The following is a 27,249-nucleotide window of genomic DNA, read 5'->3' as shown; positions in this document are numbered from 1 at the left end:
AAAACAGAAAGCCGAGTGAGTTTCCTCCCTGTGCTGTGGAGGAACTTTGGAGCAGTCTGGATGAAACCCAGAAAGAAGATTGGCTGCCGGCCTGAGACACAGGCTGGCTCATTCATCTCCCTGCCCTCAAGGAGGCAGTACAAGGGCCACAGGGACACGAGAGCAGCCCTGCTGGATTGGGTCCAAGGTTCATCTAGACCAGCATTTTGTTTCCCGCTGCAGCCAACTGGGATTCTGGAAAGGCCACTAGCAGGAGAAGGCACCCCCTCTGGCCCACCGCTGGCTCCCCTGCAACTGGGATTCGGAGGCACAGTGACCGCAGATTGATAGGCCTGCCCTCCATGAACATGTCCAATCCCCCTTTTAAAGCTATCTAAGCTAGTGGCCGTAAGTTCTACAATCCAAGGTTGCGCTGTGTGAAGTCCTTCCTTGCAACTGTCTTGAATCTCTGGCTGCTCCATTTCTCTAGACCAGTGATTTTCAACCATTGTGCCAAGGGTCATTTATTAGTGGGGCCATTGGGCGATGTGAGCCCCCCCCCACACGCTAGCAGCGTGGTATGCCTTGTTAATTGTCCAAAAATGGATGGTATCCCTTGACAATTTTAGCAACTTTTCAGTGTGCTGGAAGATGAAAAGGATTGGAAATTTCTGCACTAGGTAACCCCAGTTCAGCTATGGGCAGACAGAGAACGATGTTTCTGTATCTGGTTTCTCAGGGACAGTGCCCACCCACTGACTACAGACACGGAGTGGGTGCCAGTGATCCCCTCCACCTCCTTTCTGGGCAGCAGACAAAGAAGAGTTCCTCTCACCACCACTAGCTCCCATCATGGCCCAGTAAATGCCCCCATGACCTACCAGGTGATGGGGGAGTGGCAGCTATGTCAATCCATCCTCTTTCTTTGCTGGCTCCATTTTAAAATTCCCAGATGTGCCTACTGTGTTGGGGGGGCCAGTACCTCTGGGAATTTTAAAATGGCACCCAGTAGGAAGGAGGATGGACCACTGCATCTGCTTCCACTGCATCTGGGGGCAGGAGGTCTGGTCTAGAGGGCAGAGCCTCCGTTTGCCTGAAGATAACATCCGAAGGTCGCCAGTTCGAGGCCGCCGGCACCGTGAACGGCGAGACCTTGAAGCAGCTGACAAGCTGAGCCGAGTTATGCCGAGTTATTCCACCTGCTGTTTGGTGGCTGTCAGCCTGTGTGGGAGGAAAATGGAGGCCAGAATGCAATACCAGATCATTAAAGATCCATCTGAAATGGTGTGGTTCTTGAAAGACAGAACCTTCTTCAATTGTAAAAATCCCCAGTGGGATTTAGTATAGCCTACCTTTGTAAACCGCCTTGGGTTAAAGTCTGAGGAGAAATCTGACAACCAAGAAAGGCGGTATATAAATACCTGTATTATTATTATTATTTCCTCCCATCCTCTTTGTCAGGTAAACTTCATGGGAAGATTGAAGTTTAGAGCAAAGATATAATCACAGCAGGGGGATAGGATAGAGGCCAGCAAACACATGGGGGGGCAGGGCGGCACAGGGGTTATGCCAAGTGCCCGACCCCCAGGGCAACTTCTAGATGCAGTATAAGATTCGTGTCAACCACACCATACAGTCTGAACAGAAAGAATGGCTGTGATGTACGTTTGAAGCAAGAAGAGCTTTGGAGCGACAGAAAAATCAGCGAATGCTCCAAGGCATCCTTTTCTTGTTATTTTGAGGGATAAGCCTGAGAGCAGAGAAATCTCCTCCTGTGGCTCAGGAAAAGGCAGCGCTTCATATCAAAGGCTGGCCAGTTAATTATTGATCTGCTGGCTTGTCCTGGCTTCCCTGGGTCAGCTGAATTTCAAGGCGCAAGTCTCACTGATCAATTATTCCCTTTCCTGCTGCACTGAAGTGTAACTTCTTAATACGTCTCAGATTAGAGGCACCTCAGGAATTCTTTGAAGGGAACGTTAACAAACCAAACCCAAACTTCTTTCCCCTTCCACAGAGAGAGAAGCTTTAACACCAAACTCCAGAATCTCATTCTCGCAGAGGTGGGGAGGGGGCCGATTCTGGAAAGTATGTAGAAGTTGAACTTGGGGAGACACAGAGAGGAGTCACCACCTTCTCAGAGTAGGCAGTTGATGGGATTTGGTAAACTGCCCTCCTGAAAACCAGAGGCTCCTTTCTGGAGAAAGAGAAGAAGATGCAGAGAAGTGAACAGCCAGTATCTCAAGCCCAGTTCACAAATCATGTCCTCCCACCTCACAACACACATGTGGACACTGAATATGTGGGGAGAGCAGAGTCACACCGGTTAGCCACACCCATGGGGCAGGGACGGCCTCAGACTTCCCACCTCCCAAAGCGGTGAGTCACATGTTGCCACCCCTTTGCCCAGCACTCCATCAGTGGCCACTGCTTCTTCTCCTTCCAGAAGATGCGGATGGAGCAGAAGTGAAAGCACGGAAGAGAGGTGGGAGCTAGAGAGGACCAACCGCTCTGCTCTCCTGTAGACTCTCATTTCATTCCTTTTCCAGTCCAGGGAGCGGGAGGAGTTGCAGCGGTGAAGGAAGGTGGGCAGTGGAGGTAGCCGCTTCTTGCCCAACTCCCTTTGGCAAAGTCCTTAGTAGGCTTCACATACAGGCCGGCCTGTGAGCAGAAAAACGGAGTCCTCCTGGACTCAGCTTGCTTAACCACCCTGGTACCCTCCTGGACTTGGTGGTACTCTGCGGTATATATTCTAGCTGAGCTTCTGTTATTGTGGATTTAAATATTTAGGTACAACTTTCTCAGGTCCCTTTTCACTAAAATCCCCTCTCTGTCACAGGCAGTCTGTGAGCCAAATCCAGCTACTGTAGGACCTCTGCTCACCCCCTGCACTGAAGCAAGCCAGAGAGAGAGAGAGAGAGAGAGAACTTATAAGAAGCAGATTTGGGACAGGCAAGGGAAGTTCTTCTCCCTGACATTCACTGCCCAGTGGCTGGCTGTTCACCTGAGTTTCACTGCGGCAGGTCAGCTCCTGCTTCAGGTAGCATCCCGTCTTCTACAGAGAGTATCTATTTATCCCTGACCACCCGCAGTGCCTGATGGGGCCCACCTGCATCATCCATGCCAAGCTGAGTTCCCGCCGCCCCCACCTTGGGCCCACGCAGCACTCCAAGCGAGCAGGTGGGCAGCACAAGGTTTCTGCTGCAGGTCACCATGGAGATGTAAATCCTCATCTAAATTCACCATCATGCCTTCACTTCTCTCTCTCTCTCTCTTCTTTTTAAGTGGCAAAAGGAAGCACAACTTCTCATCGCAGGATCCCGCAGAAGCGCCTCTCTCCAAGCCTACAGAAAACTGTGCGCCTCTCAGCCTAAATGCCACAGTGGCGATTAACATTAATTACAGACCTAAGGGGTGTGCAAGGGGCCAGAGCTCCTAGAATGGTCGCAGTATAGCACTGTCAAAGCTCCTGAGTGGAGAATGCTGGGAAAGGCAGGAGGCATGCCAGAGCTTATGTACATACATCTGTTGGCAACCTTCAGTCTCGAAAGACTATGGCATCGCGCTCTGAGTGGTGGTTCTGGCACAGCGTCTAGTGTGGCTGAAAAGGCCAATTCGGGAGTGACAATCCCTTCCACACCGGGAGCAAGTGCAGTCTGTCCCTGGTCTGTCTCCCTGGCTGTGGGCCTTCCTTCTTTGCCTCTTAGCCTCAGACTGTTGGCCAAGTGTATGTACATACACACACATGCAAATTCCTCCCCTCCCCTCCCCTTCCCCCCCACCTTCACCAGTTACTCAAAGTGATGCTAGAAGTTTCCAACCCGTAGAGAAATGCATGCTTTGTCCTCCAGAGCTCAGTCTACTCAAGGGCATGGCTCCACATGTCCCAACTGGCAGGAAGTCCAAGCTGTTGCCAGGACTGATTGCAAGTTGCCCCCCCATTCCCACCACAGGGCCCCTGCTCAGTCACCCAGCCCAGATTTCTTGGTATGAACATGAATTTCGCCTTCAAGAGATATCAACCTTATGAGGAAAGGCTACGGCATTTGGGCCTCTTCAGCCTAGAAAAGAGGCGCCTGAGGGGGGACATGATTGAGACATACAAAATTATGGAGGGGATGGACAGAGTGGATAGGGAGATGCTCTTTACACTCTCACATAATACCAGAACCAGGGGACATCCACTAAAATTGAGTGTTGGGCGGGTTAGGACAGACAAAAGAAAATATTTCTTTACTCAGCGTGTGGTTGGTCTGTGGAACTCCTTGCCACAGGATGTGGTGATGGCATCTGTCCTGGATGCCTTTCAAAGGGGATTGGACAAGTTTCTGGAGGAAAAATCCATTACGGCTTACAAGCCATGATGCGTATGTGCAACCTCCTGATTTTAGAAATGGGTTTTGTCAGAATACCAGATGCAAGGGAGGGCACCAGGATGAGGTCTCTTGTTTTCTGGTGTGCTCCCTGGGGCATTTGGTGGGCCGCTGTGAGATTCAGGAAGCTGGACTGGATGGGCCTATGGCCTGATCCAGTGGGGCTCTTCTTATGTCAACTGCCATTACTTTTGCCAGAGTTTAGCTTCGTTTTTGCTCTTATGCAGCAAGACTTCAATTTTATAACTTCCTTTACTCTGCTTCTTTAACCCTGCCGGCAGTCTGCTTAACCACACTGGCACCTTCCTGGACTTGGAGGTAAACCAAACTCTGTGGTATACACTCTAGCTGTGTTTCTGTTACTGTGGCTTTAAATATTTAGATACAACTTTCTCTCTCTGGTTCTTTTTCACTAGCCCTTATTTTCCTAGATCTTTCCTCCTTCAAAGTCAAGTGCGAATGTATTGGAAAGCAATTTTTCATGTGCATGTACACTGAATTTGCTGTGGTCACCGCTTCAAATTAGTTCCAGACCATTTACCTCTCACGCTGGATCCTAAGCACCACTGCGATCTAAGTCCAGGATTGCTTCCCCTCTAGTCAGTTCCATGACCATGGTCATTTATGGTATCTAGAAAATTTGCCTCTCTGTTGTGATTCAAACATACGTGTACCCCAAACTACATGAAGATAAAGGGAAGTCATCTCTAATTAGAACATGTTTTCCTACAGCTGTCTCCCTGAATTCAATCTCTACCTCAAGATCACCCTCTGCGTTTTGATTGGGAGGGGGGCAAAGTATGTCTCCCCTGAACTAAATTACCTGGTTCTTCAAGAGAACAAATACACTTGTACCTTTATCTCCTTGTATAGTTCTATCCTAACCACAACTCTTCTGCCTCCACAATGGCATTTTGCTCACACCCTTGTGAGCGATGTCACTTGAGACCCACAAACAGCTTAACAGCACAGGCCACTGCAAGATCTCCAGACATCACAGTTCCCAGAGCTGCAGCCGCTACGCAAGCCAGATTCATAATAGACCCCACTGTAAGATTTCATTTTGGGATCTCTAGACGGCCACAGAGAAGCGGACCACGGCTTCCATTTCACCGCGCCCGTGCGTCGAATGTGCCGTTTCCACCCGCTTCTTTTGCTAAGGCTGGGAATTGGAACTGAAGCTAACTGTCTGGAGCTCACAACGACAAATTGCATTGCCTAGAATCCAGCTGGTACCCATGATGTCAAGCTCTGCAACATTACTCCTCAAACAGTTCCCCGGGCTTCAGGAAATCCCCAATCCATAATCATCCACAGGATGGTAGTCTGGAAACAGATGGGACTGCAGAAAGCAATGAGTAATATAAAGGGATCTTATGACTTCCTGGGGTCTTTTTAAGCATTTCATGGGCACTTAGTTAGTGATCAGCAAACAGCATCCAGGCCAGAAACATACTAGACTAATTGGGAGGTTCTGGGGCTGTGAATCAAAAGGACTTCAATTTGCGAAAGCAAAATCGTACAGCTGCCTCTGTTGATCATGGAATCGGAGAAGGGGCCCATTCAGTCCACACATACACTATCCCCCGCTGAATTCCACTAATCCCAATACACCAATGTGTGCCATGCTCATCAGAGGCTGTGCACTGGGACACAACTTGGTCCGTGCAAACGGCTTGAAACCACACTGGGTAAAGCTGAAACTGAAACAGGATGCGCTGTCACGCACAGACCCAGCAGAAGTTATAAGATGAAAGAGTTTGGGCCTGCCAAAATTGAACCAAATCTCTTCAGGACAATTCCTAGGTAGACCCTCCACTTTCATTACCTGCGGGGTAGAAAGAGGATTGAGCAGGTTCCAAAGAGCTGCAGGATTGGTCTAATGGTTGGCAACCTTCAGTCTGGAAAGACTATGGTAGAAGCCTACAGCACCCGGTATTCCCAGGCGGTCTCCCATCCAAGGACTAACCAGGCCTGACCCTGCTTAGCTTCTGAGATCAGACAAGATCGGGAGATAGTGTTCAGTATAGGGGGATGGTTGGCAACCTTCAGTCTGGAAAGACTATGGTAGAAGCCTACAGCGCCTGGTATTCCCAGGCGGTCTCCCATCCAAGTGCTAACCAGGCCTGACCCTGCTTAGCTTCCGAGATCAGACAAGATCGGGAGATAGTGTTCAGTATAGGGAGATGGCTGGCAACCTTCAGTCTGGAAAGACTATGGTAGAAGCCTACAGCACCCGGTATTCCCAGGCGGTCTCCCATCCAAGTACTAACCAGGCCTGACCCTGCTTAGCTTCCGAGATCAGGCAAGATTGGGAGATAGTGTTCAGTATAGGGAGATGGCTGGCAACCTTCAGTCTGGAAAGACTATGGTATAAGCCTACAGCACCCGGTATTCCCAGCGGTCTCCCATCCAAGTACTAACCAGGCCTGACCCTGCTTAGCTTCTGAAATTAGACGAGATCAGGCACGTGCAGGGTAACAGTTGCTGCTAGGATTGGTCTGGTTTTGCACAAAAGGATTATCACCTATTGCAGAGGTCTTCGGCAGGTTTCTTAATCCTTTCTGCTCCGCAGATGTGGGCATAGATGGGGGCACATGTTGGGGTCTTGAGGTGCAGCCTGACCTCAGGGAGATCAAGTGGTACAGCTAGAAAGGGTGCAGGTGGAGCAGCTGCCCTGGACTGCGAGCTGCCTGGGGGCAACGGTCTGCCCGGCCACTTGAGCAACTGCCCGCCTCCCTGCAATCACTGCTCGTGTGCAAATGTGCCCCAAAATAAGAATTATTTGCAAGAGTGGCAGTGGGAATAGTAGTCTCTGGCCACTTGCTCCCCTTGCTCTGGGGGCTTGGGAGCCAAGCAGGAGGGGACTGGGGGTGGAAAGAAGAGGCAGAGCAAGGGAGAAGGCAGCCAGAGACTCCAACTGCCACTCATACCTCTTGGGGGGCTGGAAGTGGGCAGCAGATTTTTTTTAAATTTTTCAGCTAAAACAAGGGTGTGCTGTCACATCTGGAAGTGACGTTACTTCTGGGTATAACGTGGGGGGAGCATCATTTTTAACTTTGCCCTGGGCTCCAGGGTGGCTAGCTACACCACTGACAGAGGCAGTGCTGCTGCTGCTACTCCCCTGTTGTGGGAAGGAGGATGGTGAGTGAGTGGGGACAGTTCCTCCACTGGTCCTACTTGACAGAGGGCAATCAGCAGTGCCGTTCCCCCTTCCTCTTTCCCGCCCAGGCCAAGTAAAGGGAGAAGAGCTGCATGGGTTGGCCAAGGCAACTAGAAATTTTGGCTCATGGTCCACAAAATCTTGGCATGAGCATGGAGGGGGAAGGTCTGTGGAACTCCTTGCCACAGGATGTGGTGCTGGCGTCTAGCCTGGACGCCTTTAAAAGGGGACTGGACAAGTTTCTGGAGGAAAAATCCATTATGGGGTACAAGCCATGATGAGTATGCGCAACCTCCTGATTTTAGGAATGGGTTAAGTCAGAATGCCAGATGCAAGGGAGGGCACCAGGATGAGGTCTCTTGTTATCTGGTGTGCTCCCTGGGGCATTTGGTGGGCCGCTGTGAGATACAGGAAGCTGGACTAGATGGGCCTCTGGCCTGATCCAGTGGGGCTGTTCTTATGTTAAGGACGCTCTGTCCACGTTCAATGGTACTCTCTTCTTTCCCAGGATTTCACTTGTTCCAAGCGCCACAACAGGTTTGGGGGTCTTGCCCTGGCTGCACACCTACAGCTCCGCCACTCTCAGTCATCCAAAGGTCTCCTCCTGCAAATGCTTCTTCCTGCCTCATATGCCTGTAAGCACCCCCCAGAACTCCAGCATGCTCCCGCTTGCTTCTTTCTTTCTTTCTTTCTTTCTTTCTTTCTTTCTTTCTTTCTTTCTCCAAACCTCCTCCAAACTCACATTTCCCACAAAGCAGCTGAAATTCTCTCCTACGCTTCCCTGGCCTCCACGTCCCCCCTTCCTCTCTTGTCACTCTTGTGTTAGTATCTAGATTAGGAGCACCTCGGGGAGGAGACAGGTCTTTTCATTTCACGTCAGGGGCCATTCACTCCAATAGGGGTGACATAAATTAACAACTTAAGCCCTTGCCTAAGCGCCATCCTTCCTTGAACCCAGAATGAAAGTCAACAACCCAAAAGGAGGCAAAGCCTGCAGCACGGACATCTGTACAGCTCTGCTGGCAAAGAAAAAAAATGCTCTCCTTTTAATGTGCTAATTATGATCCAGAAACATTAATGGGATTAGAAGGCAAGATTTGGTGACTGCCTCCTGAAAATCATTAAGCCCCATTAGAGTAAATTAACCACCACTCTTCCACCAAGCAGTTCCTGGGTCCTTCCCAGACCCTCTTCTTTTTTCTCCTCTGCACAGCAGCGATGAGCCCCCAGTCGGACGCAGGAGAGGGAGAGTGCACTTCAATATTTGTTTTCTCTTCCCTCGATTAATTTAGCTCATAAACTCCTCTGCCTGCAGAGGATTCGCCTCTTTGCAACCAGCGCTGGAAAGGGGCTGTGAGGTGTTGATGGTAAATGAAGGGAGCTCGCCCTAAAGCGTCAGAGTCCCAATGGAAGTGGTGGGGGGAGTCTAAGAGGGCCAGCCAACTGGAACGGAACCGAGGGGGGCTCCAGAGCCCACTCTTGCAATTAGCAGCTGGAGATGCACGATTACCTTCCGCCCTGGTTGGCGCTCTCAGAGCCTCACTTGAGCTCACCTGAAACGTTTAATTACAGAGAAAGATGTTCAGAGAGGGAATGCATAACACACCCCGCAGCCCCGCCACCGCAACTGTCTCTGGCATCTAATTAAACCGGGCTACCTCTTCAGACACTGAGGGCGTTCCACAAGAGACAAGGAGGCAATGTTGGTCTAACTATCCAGCTTGGCTGAACGAAGGCAGAGTTGGGCCGCATCAGACCCGAGGCACAAACTTTCCAGCATCCCGTTTCACCCACTGGCCCACCAGAGGCTTGTCAGAAGAGCACAAGCGAGACGTAAAGCCTACCCCGCCCTGCTGTTGCCACAGAGCTGCTGGCCCCAAGACATGTCCCGAGAGACGTTGCAAGCGTTCAAGCAGGGGCGCTTGAGAAAACTAACACCCCTGCTTGAATGCTCGCAAGCCAGAATGGAGACACGCACAGCCTTGCTCACATAGACTTGAGAACAAAGTGACCACTACCATGGCCCCTACCACCTCCCTGTTTCCCTCCTGTTAACTCAGCAGAAGTGGGCACTTCCACAGCTCAGGTGGGACTACCAGTCCCAGAGGCCCCAGTGGGAATCTTATGCTCTTTAAATCATTTCCACCTGGAAGCGCACCCTCAGAGGACCTTCTCCCACCCTGAAACAGTGTTCATTTCTCATCAGACATTTTCCCACAGAGACCACCAGCCCCACTCTCCACCAGAAAAGGATGGGGCTGGGGGCCCTGGATGCACCTGCCGCCACCTTCCCCACCCCAAAAAAATGCACTTTGCTTTGGGGGAAGGGGAACTGAGAGGCAGCAGAAAACGTGTTCCTTCTAAGTCCCAAAGACTTAGAGTGCTTCTTTTACTCACAAAAAGGCTCAACCAGTTGCAGGCTCAAGCCTGGGCAAGAATCTGAATCAAGAGCTCCCAAAGGTCCAGGTTTTTGCAAGCGTTTGCTTGGAACTCACGCAAAAGTTTGAGTCATTTCCCAACTGCACTGCCTCTGGAAGTTCTTCTTGGCTTCCATGGCTAACAAGGTGCCAAGCACCCTTCCAAATTAAATCCAGTGTCAAGCACCCTTCCAACCTTAATCCAATATCCTGTCTTCCCTGCAGATGCCTGATCTTGTCTGATCTTGGAAGCTAAGCAGGGTCAGGCCTGGTTAGTACTTGGATGGGAGACCGCCTGAGAATACCGGGTGCTGTAGGCTTCTACCATAGTCTTTCGAGACGGAAGGTTACCAACCAACCAGTGATGGCCAACAACATACACCTGGAAAACGATTATGTTATTGCAAACTGAAGGTACCAACTATTTTTTCCCCTTGCAAAAATATAAAAAAGGCAACAAAATATTTTTTCAAGAAGATTGGATTAAAAAAAAATATATATTGTGAGGCATCTTTGCAGTCAAGAAAAAGACAGCCGGGATAGAGGGGACACAGAAAAGCCATGCAGTGCTCTCCCAGGCAGAACTGTTCATTAGATGAAATGGGACCCTTCCCTTTTGGGGTGCCATATTTGTACCTAATGATCTGGCAACCCTTTCAATATTTCTAGAGTACGCACCACCTCTGCTCAATAGGGAGAAACCGATTCATGAAATGAAAGGCAAAAGCGTCATTGCCTGGGGCTCCATCCTTGGACGAGCACACAGGGACAGAGAGAAAGGGGGTTGGAAGAAAAGCCCTGGTGCACAATTCATATTGGCTGTAGCTCTGCGGAAGTTTTTGTCCTGCTGGTCCAAAGTTTCTCTCTCTCTTTCTCTCTCTGGAGTAATTCAGCTATTGCGTCCATATCTCCCTCCGTATCTTTCTGATCCAAAGTTTCTCTCTTTCTGGACTGAGGGAGCTATCACATGTGCAACAACCTGGACAACCCATCAGCCCTTCCCTGCACAGATACAGCATGACCATTTCTCTGGTCAATGCTACATCAGACCAAGGAGTAGCTCCCATTTGCCCAGTTTGGACACACAGGGCAATCTGGAGCAAGGGAAATCCTCTCTTTGGGGATGGGGGGCATAGCTCAGTTGCAGAACACCTGCTATATATGCAGGAGGCCCCAAGCAACTACACATAGGGCTGGGAATGTCCCCCTCTCCCACGTCTGCACTCCAGGAGAGTCACTGCCAGCCAGTATCTGACTCAGGAGAGGGCAGAAAAGTCCTCTTGGATCAGGATCAGACCCAAAGCACTGAGCATTTCAAGCATATCCACAGAGTCAAACATTCTGCCATTTTATATATATGTATATGTATATCTTACATTACATTTCCCCTCCCCTTGTAATAACTGAGAGAGAGAGAGAGAGAGAGAGAGAGAGAGAGAGAGAGAGAGAGAGAGAGAGAGAGAGAGAGAGAGAAAAGACTGCCCAAGGTCACCTAGTGAATTTAATAGCTATGTGGGGCTTAGAACCCAGGTCTCCCCAGTTCTGATCTGACACTCTAATCACTGTGCCACACTTATCCTCTTTTATTACATCACTGTATTACCCATTTACACAAGAGAGACCAAGCTGCCTGTTCCAGCAATAAACTTTGCTTTGGAAATGTCGTTCCATTCACTCACTGAAAGAGTTCTGTGTAATAATGCAATGAGATAACCAGCCAGCTCTTACTGTGATGGAAGGCATGGTTCTATCAGCTTTCTGGATCTCTCCTAGTCAAGCAGAGAGATGGGTTTCCCAGAATTAGAGCTCCCCCTGCTGGCTGAATGGCACAGCTGATGGGGCAGTCTGGGGCAGTGCCAGGTTGGGACACCACCTGGATAACATGTCCCTTGACTGGTGGGATATAAACGTGACAAGCAATTCAACTGTTGATAAGACCCACATCCGGCCAGAAGAACCTCCAGTTTGACACTCTGCCTGTTCCCAGACCATGAAAAATAACCCAGCCCGCAGTACCTGTTCCCAGGCACAAACATACATTCTGGCGTTGGCCACCCAAATGTAGCTATCTTGCTCCCAGACACAGTGTCAGGAAGCTGCAACAACCTGGACAACCCATCAGCCCTTCCCTGCACAGATACAGCATGACCATTTCTCTGGTCAATGCTACATCAGACCAAGGAGTAGCACTGGTGCATGCCAACTGAGTGGCACTGCCACGACTGCACATGGGCAAGCGTGTGCCCTGCTTGGGTGTGATGCAGGCCTCAGACACAATCCTGGGTACCAGTCTCAAAGAACAGGCTGTAAACAATGGAGAAAGGATAAGTAAGGAAAAACGTCCCATTTCCCTCCCCAGAGCTCCTCCAATTTAAAAAATGAAAGCAGTAAAGGAAGTCACAAGTGGACAGGGAACGCCATGTCTTAAAAGAATGGAGTGCAAAATATTCCGCCCCCCCCCCACTGAGCTTCAAAGTGATGATGGTCATTCCGACAAGCCTGTATGATGGTTCCCCCTCTGTAGCTTCCCCATATGCCCTTAAACTGGGCCGAAAAGTTTGCCCACTCAGCTGTAGGCTATTAAAAAAAACAACAAACAGTTAAGCACGGCATCATATCCATGCCTTATCAAACACCCTTTCATCCACAAAAGCAAAAGCACAAATCAGAGAAAATGCAACCCCCATAGGCTACAATACAACAGGTAACAAATCAAAGTTTCTTTTGTTTTGTACTAAGAACCTAAGGAGATTCTTGCAGGATCAGGCTAAAAGATTCATCTCATCCAGCATTCCACCATGCTCCATCAGGTGCTAACCCTTGTAGGCTTCCAGGGAGGAAGCCCATGAGGCAATCCCACTTCCCCCTCTGTTGCCCACTCTGACAACAGCTATTCTATCACCTCTGCTTCCATAGCAACTGTTAGAGCATGAATAGTTCTCATTCCTTCGTAGATCCAGCTAAGCCAGCGGCCATCACCAGGTGTCATAGCAGCAAACTCCACAAATTTATGATTTGGGGGGGGGGGGGAGAAGAGGCAAGTTCTTTTGTTGGACAAGAATCGCCCAGTAATTAAATTCACTGGATGCCCCTCCAGATAGGTCAAGTATTTGGGGAGGGGGCGGAGGAGAGAGCAGGCATCTCTGTCCACTCCCTCTGCACCCAGCATTGTTTTATAACCCCCTAACTGAACCCTCCCCAGTGTTATAAGTCTTTGTTCCCCTCAACCACAAAGCTCTGGACACTATCATCTAACACAAAAAGCAGTGAGGACTGTGTACCAACAACTGGGGAAGGGGAGTGGAGCCCTGGTTAGCACTGCTCTCAATGAATGACACCTTCCTCAAACAGGAATTGGGAACTCAAGGATGTGCGATTGGGACTGGGCATCAAGGGCTCAGCTTGCTTTTGTTCTGTCACTGTGCTTACGACACTCGGATTCCACCTGAAACAATCTCCTTCAACAAACACTCTCTCTTACACACACGTTTCTAGCTCACTTGGTTCCAGATGTACACTTCAGGGAGAAATGAGTGCAAAAGTTGCCAGCATCTTCCTTTCTTCCCTCGCCCCTATTTGCGTCTATCGATAGCAAAACAATAATCACATTAAGCATTTATATAGCGCTTCCTTTGAGTGTATAAAGGACTACAGGTGTCTTGTCTTGATAGAATCCTTACAACAACCCTGCAAGGTAAGTAGGTGTTGCTACCATCATACTACAGCTGGGGCTTAGAGGGAGTAGCCTGCCCAAGGCCATTAAAAAAAAATTAGCATTTGTATGGTGCTTCTTCAACAAAGAGTTTCATGTGCATTGCCTCAATGCAATCCTCACAACATCACTGTAAGGTAGTGATTCTACCCATATTGCAGATGGAAAAGACAGAGGACAACACAGAGTGGTTTGGCCTAAGGTCACCTAACGACTTCACGGCAGAAGCGAGAATTGAGCCAGGGCAATCCTGAGTCCCAGCTCAGTCTCTTAGCTGCTACACTACACCAGTTCAGAACAAAACCAACCCTTTGTCGAAAAGCCTGTTCCCTATCCTAAGGGAACAAAATTGAGGATTCTAGTTTCCGAAGCTCCCAGTTCTGGCCATCTCTCCGCCCTCTGGTTTAAAATCTCGCTCTGACATGTCAGCTGCTTGTTAGTTCACTGCTGGCCTCCCTTTTGCAAACAGGCATTTAAAAACAGAAGAGATCAGAAAAAAGAACTCCCCCCCACCCCCCACAGAAAATGTAGAGCATTTATATTTGCATTGATCCAAGCTGAGACAAAGGGATGAGGCAGAAAAGACCAAAGGAGATCAGATTCTTGTTACCAAAACAGGCTCTGTTGGGTTATTTCATTAGAAATTGCACCAGCTGATTTGATTTCTAGGAAAAATGATACCTAGCAAAACTTTAAAGCATTTGTCTTGCTTCTTTTACACCCACGCTCTCAAGAACTGGGTCCAGAAGCTGCTCTGAAATGGCACAATGTTGGAGTAGCAGCATCTACAATTTCAGGGGCAGCCCATCCACGAGGCCAACTGCAGCGGTCTCCCCAGGAGACGAGAGCCTGCCATCGGCATCCATCTGCAGGTCACAGACCGGCATGCAGGCGTACCAGCATCCATCTGCTGCTCTTCATTCTCCCTCCCCTTGGGTTAGAAAAAGAAAAGAGGACTAGAGCAGAAGAGGAAGTGGTGAGGAGAGGAGAATGATGGGCTAGAGCTTCAAAGAACATGGAGGAAAGTGTTGGGCTAGAGCTGCGGTCTCCAAACTCTCCACTGGTGCAAATGGAACTTACCGTTCTGCTGAACAGCCTCTAATCTCCCCCAAACTTCATGCCAGGCAGCCTGCCTGGAAATTGGGGCGCAGAGGCTGCTGAGGCAAAGGGCAAAAGAAATAGCTGCCTGGCATGAAGTTCAGGGGAGATCAGAGGCACTGATACAAAGCTGCTCAGTGGAACAGTAAGCTCCGTTCACACAGGGGAAGGGTTTGCATGGGTGCCAGATCCAGCCAGTGGGCTGGGGTTTGGCATCTGCTGGGCTAGGGTGTTGAGAAAGCATGGAGAAGGAGAGTGGATGTGGTGATGGCATCTGGCCTAGATGCCTTTAAAAGGAGATTGAATTGATAGAGGAAAAGTCCATCACAGGTTACAAGCTATGGTAGGTATACATAGCCTCTTTGTTTTAGAAATATGTTGTCTCTGAATGCCAAATACAAGGGAGTGACAAAAGGAGGCAGGTGTCTCTTGTTGTCTTGGGTGCTCAAAAGAACATAAGAAGAGCCCCAATGGATCAGGCCCATGGATCAGGCCCATCTAGTCCAGCTTCCTGTATCTCGCAGTGGCCCACCAAATGCCTCAGGGAACACACAAGACAACAAGAGACCTGCATCCTGGTGCCCTCCCTTGCATTTGGCATTCTGCTCCCTGAGGCATCTGGTGGGCCACTGTGAGACATAGAAAGCTGGACTGAATGAGCCCTTGATCCATCAGGGCTCTTCTTATGATCATAAGAAGTGGGAAGAAGAGAAGCAAGAGAAGCAGGCATTTCCTGCCAATCTACTCCTTCAAGGAGTAGATTGGCAGGGAGTGCCTGACTGGAGGGGTTGTTTTGGTCAACCCCCTTTGATTGGAGCGGTTGCTTAGAGGTCAAGCCCTAAGCCTCAATGTATCTCCTCACTCTCCCCAGTCATCCCCCTTCTCTCCCTCTGCTCTCTTGTCCTCTTTCCCTCTCTCCATCTTTGAAGATGGAGTGCATGCTGTGACCATGCCATTCTCTACCCCTCCTCTCCTTCCAGCTGGCCTGAAAGGAAAGAAGGGGCAGAACGGCACAGTAGCATGGCATACTGATTGGGCACCATGAGATAGGAAAAGAAAAGGAACCACCAGGTCACCCCACTGGGCTCCTAAAGATGGTTGCCATATAGTTGGTTGGATTTGAAGTCAGTCCTGGCTCTTGGCCACTGACCTGGGGCGAGAATCATACAGTTATGGAACAGAATCACAGAGCCACCGAATCATAGAGCCAGAGAAAGCCTTAGAGGCCATTGAGTCCAACCTCCTGCTCCTTGCATGAAAATCCAGAGCTTAACCCTTCCCAAGCTCTCTTGAACACCTCCGGTGAGAGAGCACCCCCACTCCTCTGGCAATTCATTCCATTGCCAAACTGCCCTTGCCGTTAAGGAGCTCCTCCTAAGGTTCAGTCAAAATCTACCTTCCTGTGACTTAAGCCCCTTAGAATATGCCTTGCCCTCTGGAGCAGGAGAACAAATCTTTGCCCCTTTTGATGCAACAACCCTCCAGATGTTTGAGGAGCACCACCCTGTTGTCCCTCAGGACGACAAACTGAAGAGGGTCGTGACGAACTGGGCACAGGCTAATTCTGTGATTAATTGCAGAAATTCTCCTAGCTAACCAGAATTCAGAAGGAGTCAAAAGAAGTGCAGAGGAAACTTCCCAACCAAGGGTGGGAGCAGGAATCCATTCATGCTGGTTTCTCCATCCCAGTCTCCAAAAATCAACTTACTTGGGGGTGTGTGCCTCGTCCACACGATTGCCCAGCTGGAACTCATGGGACTTGCTGCGATGCAGAGCTGTGAAGCCCGGGAAAAGGTGAATCAGCTTCCGGGACGACGGGGGCGGTGTGCCTGGGGGTTTCAGCTTGTTCCTCCTCCTGATCGGAGGTGTGCCGGGCGGAGTCATGGTGGTGACGATATTAGGGGTACGGGGTGGAGTGAGGGCAGCATGCCGCTGTCGGGGGGAGGGAGGCAAGGAACGGTGACCGGACTCAAGAGGCGGGCACAGACCCAGAAAGCCTTCCACAGTCAGCCTGTCCACGTGGGTATATACTGGTCCGTGAGACAAGCCCGCATGGCAATAGCGCTGAATGCACTTGGACTGAGCTTTGGGGCTTGGAGAGAGGTGAGTTCGAATCCACTGCATGGATTCCGACTGGCACGCAGGATTGTTCTCCTTGCCGGTCTCCGTCGCTGGCCACTGGATGGTCCAGTCTTGCTTGGAGAGACTGCCACCTACAAAAAATAAAACAAAAAAATCAGATAAGATAGTTATTGTCAGTCAGAAATCAGGCACACAGTGATAAAACACTAGTTCCTAGTTGTTGCTGATTTACACAGTGAACTGGAATCTGTTTCAGATTCAGAGGAATCCTGAAAATCGCCTGTGTACTAAGACTGGAATCTGAAGATGCAATAAAGGATAAAATCGCTGCAATGCTTGGCAATTTGCAATGGAACCTTTTCCCCCTTGTTCTTCATTTCACTCTTCTTACTGGGTAAACTGGAAATAACTGGGGAAAAGTAGGGCTCTGCTACTACTGTGCAAAGCCAGAAAGCCCAGACTGAAAGAGGCTGCCTTGGGAAAGCCTCTCCTCTCAGTTTAATCGGGTGCTCCGAGTTCCAGGGGTGTTCTTGAAACCAGCCAATAGCGGTTATAAAGAAGTGGCAAACCTGAGTGAATGTAGACTGGGCAGGTAAGACAGGAAGATTGTTAACAGGCTGGAAGATCTAAACAATGGAGCAAGGATGTAAAGTCACTGAGCAATTGGCACATGGAGTAAAGCAGAGGAGGGTGACGGAACTGGACAGCCTCTGACAATTTCCCCCCCCCCCCAATTTGGCAGAGAAGGGGTTTCCATTGAACACCTACTGGTTTGTTCAAGGAGTAGGATGGCTTGCCCGTGAGGCTAACTGAGGTAGTGGCATTAGGAGGAGTTGGCAAACCTCCACTTCTCCAGTTCCCTGGGTGCAAAAAGGAAGAGGGAACCAGAACAGAAGAGGAAGTGGAAGAGAGGAGAGTGGTGGGCTAGAGTGTCTACAAATCTCTGCTGCCCCATCCTCCTTTTCCAATCCAGCTGGAACCAAGTAAGAGAAGGAAGTGTTCAGAGCACTATGCTTAGGGTCATGACTGCTGACCCTGTCCTACTCCCAGAGTCTCCCTGTCCCACTGTGCATGTGCAAAGGACTCCCACTGATTCCTCAGAGTAATCTATTTTTCCATTCAGTCAACCCAAAGGCTCTAAGACACTCTCTCTCTCTCTTATCCACCCCACATGTACACACATCATCAGACCTGTGCCAAAGACCCCAAAGAAGCCACATTTAATGACTGCAAGTGCTATTCAGGGCCTCAATAGACGGCGCGGCAGAGCCCCGCTCTCCACGCCAACGCTTTTGATCCAACTCCTCTAATAATGCATGAATAAAAAGGTAATATTTGAATTCTGAAAAGAAGTCAGTAACCACCTCATCCCCTCCTTTTCATGCCATTTTGGGTGATTAATTGATAGGCCTGTTATCTCAGCATCCTTTTCAAGGAAATCAATTTATTTCAAGCACTTGAGAAGAAGGAAGAAAGGAAAGAGGAAGAGTCATAGGAATGGAGAAAAAAAACCCCCGAAGAAATTGATTAAAAGAGGACTAAAAAAAAAAAAAGCACTGGAGATGAGGGGGAAATATGTTCTGAATTGTTCTGTCTAAGGCTGCTGAAAAATTATGAAACGGTGGTCAGGAAAGGACAAAAGGAAGATGTGGAGCAGCTACAGGAACCCTGCACAAGCCTGTTTGAAAAGAAAGGAAAAGAAATGGACAGCCTGCATTAGGTGCTTAAAAAAATGGAATGTAAAATATTTTCCAACAGAGCAGGAATCAAAGTTATGGTGGTATAACTACTCTGCATTACAGCCCACGGCAGAATGTCTGTACCCCAAGTGGTCCTTGGATCCAAAATTTTGGCTGCCACCACTGGACCATGTGCCCACATACCAGGCCCCTAGGACAAGCCTTGGGTCAAATCCAGTTCTCAAATCAACCCTCCACCTTCCGTACTCCATGCCACCAACCAGATCCCTTGACAAGTCATAAGAACATAAGAACAGCCCCACTGGATCAGGCCATAGGCCCATCTAGTCCAGCTTCCTGTATCTCACAGCGGCCCACCAAATGCCCCAGGGAGCACACCAGATAACAAGAGACCTCATCCTGGTGCCCTCCCTTGCATCTGGCCTTCTGACATAGCCCATTTCTAAAATCAGGAGGTTGCGCATACACATCATGGCTTGTACCCCGTAATGGATTTTTCCTCCAGAAACTTGTCCAATCCCCTTTTAAAGGTGTCCAGGCCAGACGCCGTCACCACATCCTGTGGCAAGGAGTTCCACAGACTAACCACACACTGAGTAAAGAAATATTTTCTTTTGTCTGTCCTAACTCTCCCAACACTCAATTTGAGTGGATGTCCCCTGGTTCTGGTATTATGTGAGAGTGTAAAGAGCATCTCCCTATCCACCCTGTCCATCCCCTGCATAATTTTGTATGTCTCAATCATGTCCCCCCTCAGGCGCCTCTTTTCTAGGCTGAAGAGGCCCAAACGCCATAGCCTTTCCTCATAAGTCTGCTTGCACCTCGACCAGCATTTCTCAAACTGTGGGTCGGGGCCCACTAAGTGGGTTGAAAGCCAATTTCAGGTGGGTCATGTAGCACCAAACTCAGATACCACTGAAAATACAGAGCTGAAAGCACAGGGTACAGATCCCCTGGGCAGCACGGGCTCCCTGAGGGAGAGATGCATGGTGCTTAGCCCTGAGGAGGTGGGAAGATGGGACGCTGGAAAGGAGGGAGGGCTAAGTGGTTGGAGCAGGATCCAAGTCTGCCTTCTGCTTTGGCTTCCAAGCTAGAATGTTTGAATTCCAAGCTATGCAGGGAGCACGCTGTGTCATGGTACCTTTGGCTGATCGCAGTTTAGGTTTGAAGCCTAAACTGATGATGTCACTTCTGGCAGGTCCTGATTTCTAAAAAGTGGGTCCTGGTTCTCATAGGTTTGAAAACCACTGACCTAGACCACAAAAGCCAAACTGTTCAGGTTGCATTGTATGCCTGAATACAATACAATACAATACAATACAATACAATACATTCACCCATCTAGACTTCATGGCATTCAAAAATGAAAGAACAGAGACACCAGAATACTCCAATACTGGTCAATACTCCAGAAGATACAGGAACATCAAGAAGCCTTCCCCCCATGGCTTGCAGGACCAAATCACCTAGCCAATCAGGTCTCAAACAGCAATCATAGAGCGAACAGAGGGATGTTCTTTTCCCTCTCACACAGCAGCAGAACCAGAGGACACCCTTTAAAACTGAGTGCTGAGAGAGTTAGAACAGTCAAAAGGAAATACTCCTTCACCCAGCATGTAATTAGCCTGTGGAACTCCTTGCCACAGGATGTGGTGATGGCATCTGGCCTAGATGCCTTTCAAAAGGCATCGAACAGATTTCTGGAGGAAAAGTCCATCAAAGGTTACAAACCACAATGGGTATGTGCAACCTGCTGGCTTTAGGCTACCTCAGAATGCCAGGTGCAAGGGAGTGGCAACCAGATGCAGGTCTCTTGTTGTCTTGTGTGGCTCCTTGAGGAGCTGGTGGACCACTGTAAGACACAGGAAGCTATGCTAGCTGGACCTTTGACCCAATCTAGCAGGGCTCATCTTATGTTCTTAATCACCAGTTTCCTCACAAAATCAGGCATATCCTGCCAGCCAATCCCTACAGAGACACTTACACAACACCTGAGATTCTGCAAGTTATGGGGTCAACAGCCCATGATTACCCGGGGAGAACGCCTTCTGGACGAGAGTAATTACCACGATTGCACACTGCTAATTAATGATGATTGATGGCGGCTAAACAGAGGGGACAGACTGAACCAGCAACCAAGCAAGAATGTGCAACGCGAGGGTCCGATCTGGGGGCTGTTCAACCCCTGAAGCCCAGGCCCCAAGTGTGTCCTTGCCGTTCCTTCCCCACTGTCATTTATCAGCTATTTATTTTGATGGCTGTGTCATTACATGATTGATGAGCACCCCTGCAAAAATAACCTGATGCTTATCCTGGTGCGTCATGCCTAAAAATACGCAGGTAGGCTTTGGGGAGCCCATTTCTGAGCTGACACGGGCTCACACAAAAAGCAAACCGGGAGCCTTTTCAGAGGCTGAGCAGCAGCAGCATTGTAGAGCCGTCACCGGCCTGCAGCGGATGTGTTCAGGTTGTGCATCCCACCACGGTCGCCTGTCAATCCACTTTGGCTGGTACTCACTGCGCTTCCAGCTGTAGCCTTCAGATGCCAAAACAAGCCATAAAAAGCAGAGTTGCAATAGAGATAAGCAGTTGTCTAGGGGGAAGGGCCACTGCATGTGCTCTGAGCAGGCGCTCTGCATGCAGGCGTCCACAAGTTCAGTTCCTGGCAGCATCACCAGGCTGGGCAGGGCAAAGACCCCTGGAAAACCATTGCCAATCAGCATAGACGTGTTGAGGTAGACCGGTGATTTTCAACCAGCGTGCCATGGCACATTGGTGTGCTGTGAATGGTTCACAGGTGTGCTGCGGGAGTTTGGAGGAGGGTTATTTATTAGTAGGGCCACTGGAGGATGTGAGCCCCCAGGCAGCAATGCGGTGTGTCTTGTCCATTGTCCCAAAACTGATGATGTGCCTTGACAATTTTCATGCCTCGTCAGTGCGACACAAGATGAAAAAGGTTGAAAACTGCTGAACTCGATGGACTGAGGGATCTTATTTCGGCAGAAGTGAAACGGATTCGCCGAAGATTCAGGGCAGATTCAGGGCAGATTCAGCCCTTTTAGGAAGGGCTTCGCCATACAATGCAGCATTAATTTATTACGAGATTGTGGGCACAATCCTAACCAACCTTCCAGTACAGATGTAAGGGCAACACAACTCCAAGCTAAGGAGTTGCCTTACCTTGAGGAGGCCTCCGTGACTGACCCCCAACTGCAGGATACAGCACATGCCCCACTGGCACAGCTATGCCAATGCTGGATGTTTGGATTAAACCTTCACTGTCACAAGATGTGGAGATGAACTCACCTTAGATGTGAAACAGATAAATCAAGGGAAGAGGAGAGGTCTAGAAGCAACTACTGGATGTGGAATTCTATTTTCAGAGGGAAGTCCAAGTTTAGGTACTCCAGTACATTACCTCTTGAGCTCTTCAAGGTCCTGAATGTAGCCAGGCAGAAGCCTGCCAGGTTTGAAGGACAGATCAAGACTGGGAGGCGGACATCACTAACCTCTAGTGAGGCAATTTCACTGGACATTACACACACCCTGCTTTCTGCAGATTCTCCATGTTACAGAAAAGTAACTCTGACCTTGACCACATCCTCAAAGGTTATGGGTATGAAAACTTTACTAGAAGAAGGAGAGCATTACAAAATTTCATGGATGCCTCCATTTAGTTTCTACTCAGGCATTCCATGGAAACCGCCACGCAGGTTCAGCATTAGCCTGGGCCCAGGAAGGTTCAATAAACAGAACATCTCGGAAGCAGGACTGGGAATTGCCTCTCAGAATATACCCTCTATGTCCTGTGACTTCCTAAACTAGATGATTAGGATGTCACCCAACCCAAACAACATTGGACTGGTGCATTCTGCAAGGCACTACAGACCAAAGTAGGGGTTGATCCCCCTTCTCACACAACTTCTGAAAACCAGGCATGTGTGTCCTAATTAAGAGGCATTCACCATGACAGAAAAATGACCAATAGTAGCCCATCCATCTCCTCTCCACCCTCATTTCACAGGGAAAGTTGATGGCCCCCCCCCACGCCTGCCTTCCTTTGCTGAATATTTGTCCAACAATTACATTCTTCAACTGGAATTGATTAATTTGCTGGGTGCTATTATTGAAATTAGCTCCACTTCTTTCAATGACAAAGATTAATCACAATTTTTTTTTGTTTAAAATGAATCTGAAACCCCACTTAGCAACACTGCCCCCTACCAACAGCGAGAAAATGTGCAGGGGTTAAGAACCAAACCCCCTGAGTGACTTATAGCATGAAATCATACTTAATGGGGGGGGGAGGGAGAGCTTGGCTACTTTGCGCCATCAACAACCCCCCCTCCCCGCCCACAGGACATTCAGGGAGATTTTTCCACTGCAGAAAATTCTCTCCTCTTCCTAGAAGCCAGACAAGCCTATATGGGCAAGAGAAAAGTTTGGCAGACATCCTGACAGTCGTCTTCTTGCCTGCCTCCCCAGACATCCATCACAGGGGCAGCCGTGGAAAGCTTGTCTGCCAGTCAGCCATTCTGAGGAAGTGACGGCGTGGCGACACTGCCGACCTTTTATCGACGGCATAGAACCAGCAGTGTGGCATGGACTCAACGCAGTTCCTTCCCTTCATCCACAATCCAGCCTGTCGCCATCTCCTGTCCATCTTCACAGATGGCTTTATCTAATTAGCAAGAGAGAGACAGAGCACCTGGGTGCCCCAATCCTTCAAGGAGTTTCTCTGCCTTAATGATTCTCCTACACTTTAATCAACTTTCCCGACAATCATGCCATAAAGTTCCAATTTGCTTGTTGCATGGGCCCATTCTTGCGAGAAGGACCTGTCGCAAGGGTATCACATTTTGCCAGCATCAAAAATACCCAAAATGCCTCAAGCATACCTGTCATGAATATGTACAGTTTAGGCCTAGTAACATGTAAAGCCTGAACCAAGCTAAAACAGTAACACAGAAGTGGCTTGCAGTTCCTAGCTGCTAGAAATTTACAACTCAATGGAAGGTGATAATGTAGCACCTAGGCAGCCAGAAAGACACCCATCACGGATGGAATGCAGCTGTAGATCTCCAGGGGGGAAGGGAAGAGCTGAGAGGACTAGCATCCAGCCCCACTTCCAGAGGACAGGGTCTTTTGGTCTTTGTCTCTTGGTGAGATAGGTGGTGGGTGCACATCCTGTCCCGTCAGGACCATGTGGCCTCATAGGTAACTGGCCTGAGGATCTACAAAAGAAGCTGACCCAGATGAGAGTTAGAGAATAATAGAGTTAGCCAGTTAGCTTTGTTGTTTTATGCTGATATGTTTCCTAGAAGTTTTTATGCCTCTAGCATTTGCTGCCTTTTGTAACTTTTTGTAACCCTTCGTACTTAATAAAGTAAAAATCCCTTTACTAAGTTGTTCATTGTCTGTTGGGGACAAAGGTTCAGAATCCTGCCTAGCCGTTCAGCAAGCTACCAAATCCTCATTGTGGACTAGTAACTTGAGGACTGAGACTTTAAGTAAAGAAAGTGCTCAGTGCCTACAAGGGATATAGTTAAGCCTAGAGGGTCTCAGTATCCCTGGACTGAGACACTGGTTCTTACAGGGTGGTGGCAGTACTACCGAACAGGGATCTTTGAGGGCTCTAGGGTTCAGAACCAACAACTCTGAGCACTCCAAAGCCCTGGGAGTGTAAGACAAGTGTACGACAATACCTGAAGCCCAAGAGGAGTTGTTCAGAGCAAAATGATATTGAAACCCACAAGGAGTTGTTCTGATCAGTATCCTTCTATGGTCTATATACCTGAAGGCATCCTTAGTCTGCCACCCCCAAGGGCAGACTTTCTAAGGAATCTGTGGACTCCAAACACTTGTTGCCCCCAATGGATCTCTCTCTCACACACACACACCTCCCCCCTCCCCCCCCAAACCTATGGAGAGCTGTCCAGAGCAAACTGGTGCTGGTCAGGAGTTGGAACCAAGAAGCAGAGAGGAATGAAACTGAAGCCAAGTTGCAGAAGGGAAATCACCAGCTGTAAGGAGATCTTGTTGTTCAACCAAAGACTTAACCTGACCAGCAAGTGCTTCATAGATCCTTTCCTGTTTAGAGAGATCCAACAGCCAACTTGGGGTCATCCCAGAGCCTGAGAACCTTTTCATCTCATGATAGCCCACAAGCTGCAGCTGACCATAGGGTGGCAGCCACTCAGAAAACTCGAAGGCTGCAATATTATACACACTTGTCTAGGAGTAAGTCCCACTGGACTTACTTCTGAGTAAACATGCATAATATTGCACTGGAATGCTCTCAATTTTAGCCCAGGCAGCCTCATTCCTCATGTTACACAACTCCCTCTTCTTGTGAGGGGTGGAACATTGCAAAGGGGCATTGCAAGACTCCTGGGAGGGCTCCGATCCTGAGCAATGCATACTCTCAAAATGAAATCTGGGGGGTGGGGGAGAATGACAGCTATCTCTTTAAACTACCATGTACTTTTAAGTCACAAGAGCATTTGAAGGAGGAGCTAAGACTGATATTAATAAATTAGGATAAGGGACAATGTCAGTGTCAGTTACTGACTAATTACTGCCATCCAATTTCAGAGGACACATCTTTGTAGGAGTTAACCTGCTGGCAGAGAGCGGGGGACGGGACGGGACAGGGCACTGTAACATGCCTCCCCCTTGCAGAAAGAAACTGCCCATCACTGCATCTTACAGATGCGAGTGCCACATAGAGGCAACAGACTCTCAGCCATTAAAACATGTTGATTAAACCTCAATGCGTGCATTAGGTGGAATCACAGAACTCTTTTCCCTGTTTCTTTAAGGCAAAATCTTCATTTGGAGAGCAGGCTTATGACCTCCTACAGGTCACAAATGAAAACAAGGACATGCCCCAATTCCCAGACTAGGAGTTATCACCATCCAAGGACTCCCTGCACACTTCCCCTACTTGCACACCAATGAAGACTTTGCTGTCTCCTGCACACTGTATCAATGTGTTGCACAACTGTTCTCCATCAAACGTAAGCCAAGTACTGTCGATTAAAGTGATGTTTGAGAAGCATACAGGCTCTGATGATCATGTCCTACCAGCAGCTGCCATGTGTGAAAAGGTAGGCTGTGGGCTCAATGGTGTAAGGGCTGACCCAAGTTCTCCTAAAGCCCCAAGCATTGCACCAAATGCCGCCAGACCTCCCCTTGGGTGGCAATGCATTGGTCACTGCTGATGCTCCTCCCATTCCACAGATCGATCAAATAAGAGGGGAATGGAGTGGGAGAAGAAGTGCAGAGGAAAGGAGAGTAGTGGGCTAGACTGTCGGGGCTAGAACGTCTAGCTCACCACGTTCCTCTCTTGCACAGTCAGCTGATACCAGCCTCTGGAGTTGGGTGGGCAGAGGTATGCAGTGAATGACCCTCACCAATTGGCTGACCCCTTCATGGATGGGCATGACCCACGCAATGCCTTAACGCAGTGCTCTTCAGCCTGTGGGTTGCAACCCCAATGGAGCAGTGAAGCCTCATTTGGGGGCTTGTGGCAACCTCTCAAAGCCTGTGCAAGAGAGGGCTTGGATCCAATCCAGTAACGTTCCTACCTTATCAAAACCGAGTTCTTGATATAACCCTGCACAGCTTCTTCTCCCTGTCTTGCCCCTCAGCTCCTAAGGCTGGGTTGTTGGGAAGGCACAAGAGGTAGGGGGCAACAGAGCAGGGGGAAGGGTGGGTGGACTGGGTCTTGGGAGAGGATTGGCATTAGGTCCGCAGTCTCACACTTCATTCATTCATAATTAATTGTCTTGGGACAAGGTGACCGGACGCCTTCTGTTTCCAGGACACGTCCACTTTTTTAGCCTTGTGTCCTAGAAAAGAACTTAACTGTACACATTTTCCCTGTGAGTGGGCCCCTGCAGGCAGCGCATAGTCTTCTTGCAATTAATTAAATGCAATGTAGTTTCCAAATTAATAATAAGTCACCTTGTTCTGGAGTTATGGCACGAAAAAGGCTGAAGGCACTGCCTTAAGTGTTCATGTGTTTGCATTAATACACATGCACAGAGAGAGAGAGATTCAACTACTAGCCACCCTGGTTGAAACCTAAAATGTGCCAACTTCAGACATCTACATTAACACTATCTAAAGGTAGCATTCCCAAAAGGTAAAAAAAGGAACATACAATAGGGACAGGTTGCAAAAAAATGGGAATTACCCTTTGGAAACAGAGGTAGAGTGTGCGCCAGGCACACTGTCAATGCAGAATGCCACAAGTGTCAACCAAAAGCAAACTCTGCGTGTGTGTTTTAAGAGTGGCAAATTTAATGTCATGCATGAGAGATGCCAAGAGGAGGAAAGCAACCAAGGGAGAGCCAAAAGTAAGCAGAGCTGTAATTACAGGAGAGAGAGATTTATCTTCTTTTTAACATCAATGGGACTCCAGAAGCCAGTCTCCTCCCCTCAAACCATGAAGCTGTGACAGGTTTTCCCAAGACACAACCCAGTTAGAGACTTATTTCTTCAGTCGCCTTTCCTGCATGATATCAATGCTTTCCTGCAGAGTCCAGTTTCTTCCACACCTACTGCCATACCCCTTTCTTAGCCTCAATAGGAATGGGAAATAAAATGACTTTAAAAAAAACAAAAAAACAAAAAACAGCTCAATCCTCATTTCTGGTTGCAAAGGTTTTCCTGCAAGGGCACAAGCCTCATCAGGTCTACTCAGAAGTAAGTTCTATTTTGT

The 27,249-nt window shown here is 48.9% G+C and overlaps 1 protein-coding gene and 1 pseudogene across 1 annotated transcript in view; one reads left to right on the top strand and one right to left on the bottom strand.

Moving 5' to 3' along the window:
* The window catches only part of KSR2 (kinase suppressor of ras 2), a 186,856-nt gene that overhangs the window by 119,356 nt on the left and 40,251 nt on the right, over positions 1 to 27,249 (bottom strand). The window contains exon 4 of the mRNA XM_066609856.1: positions 16,448 to 16,952. Coding sequence (XP_066465953.1) covers positions 16,448 to 16,952 — 505 coding nt within the window. The remainder of the gene's footprint in view (positions 1 to 16,447; positions 16,953 to 27,249) is intronic.
* LOC136634675 (5S ribosomal RNA) lies at positions 10,131 to 10,249 on the top strand (annotated as a pseudogene).

Source organism: Tiliqua scincoides, chromosome 14 (genome assembly GCF_035046505.1).
Source record: "Tiliqua scincoides isolate rTilSci1 chromosome 14, rTilSci1.hap2, whole genome shotgun sequence".
Classification (NCBI taxonomy): Eukaryota; Metazoa; Chordata; class Lepidosauria; order Squamata; family Scincidae; genus Tiliqua; species Tiliqua scincoides.
Note: the sequence above shows the minus strand (reverse complement) of the source record. Positions and strands in the feature narration are given on the sequence as shown.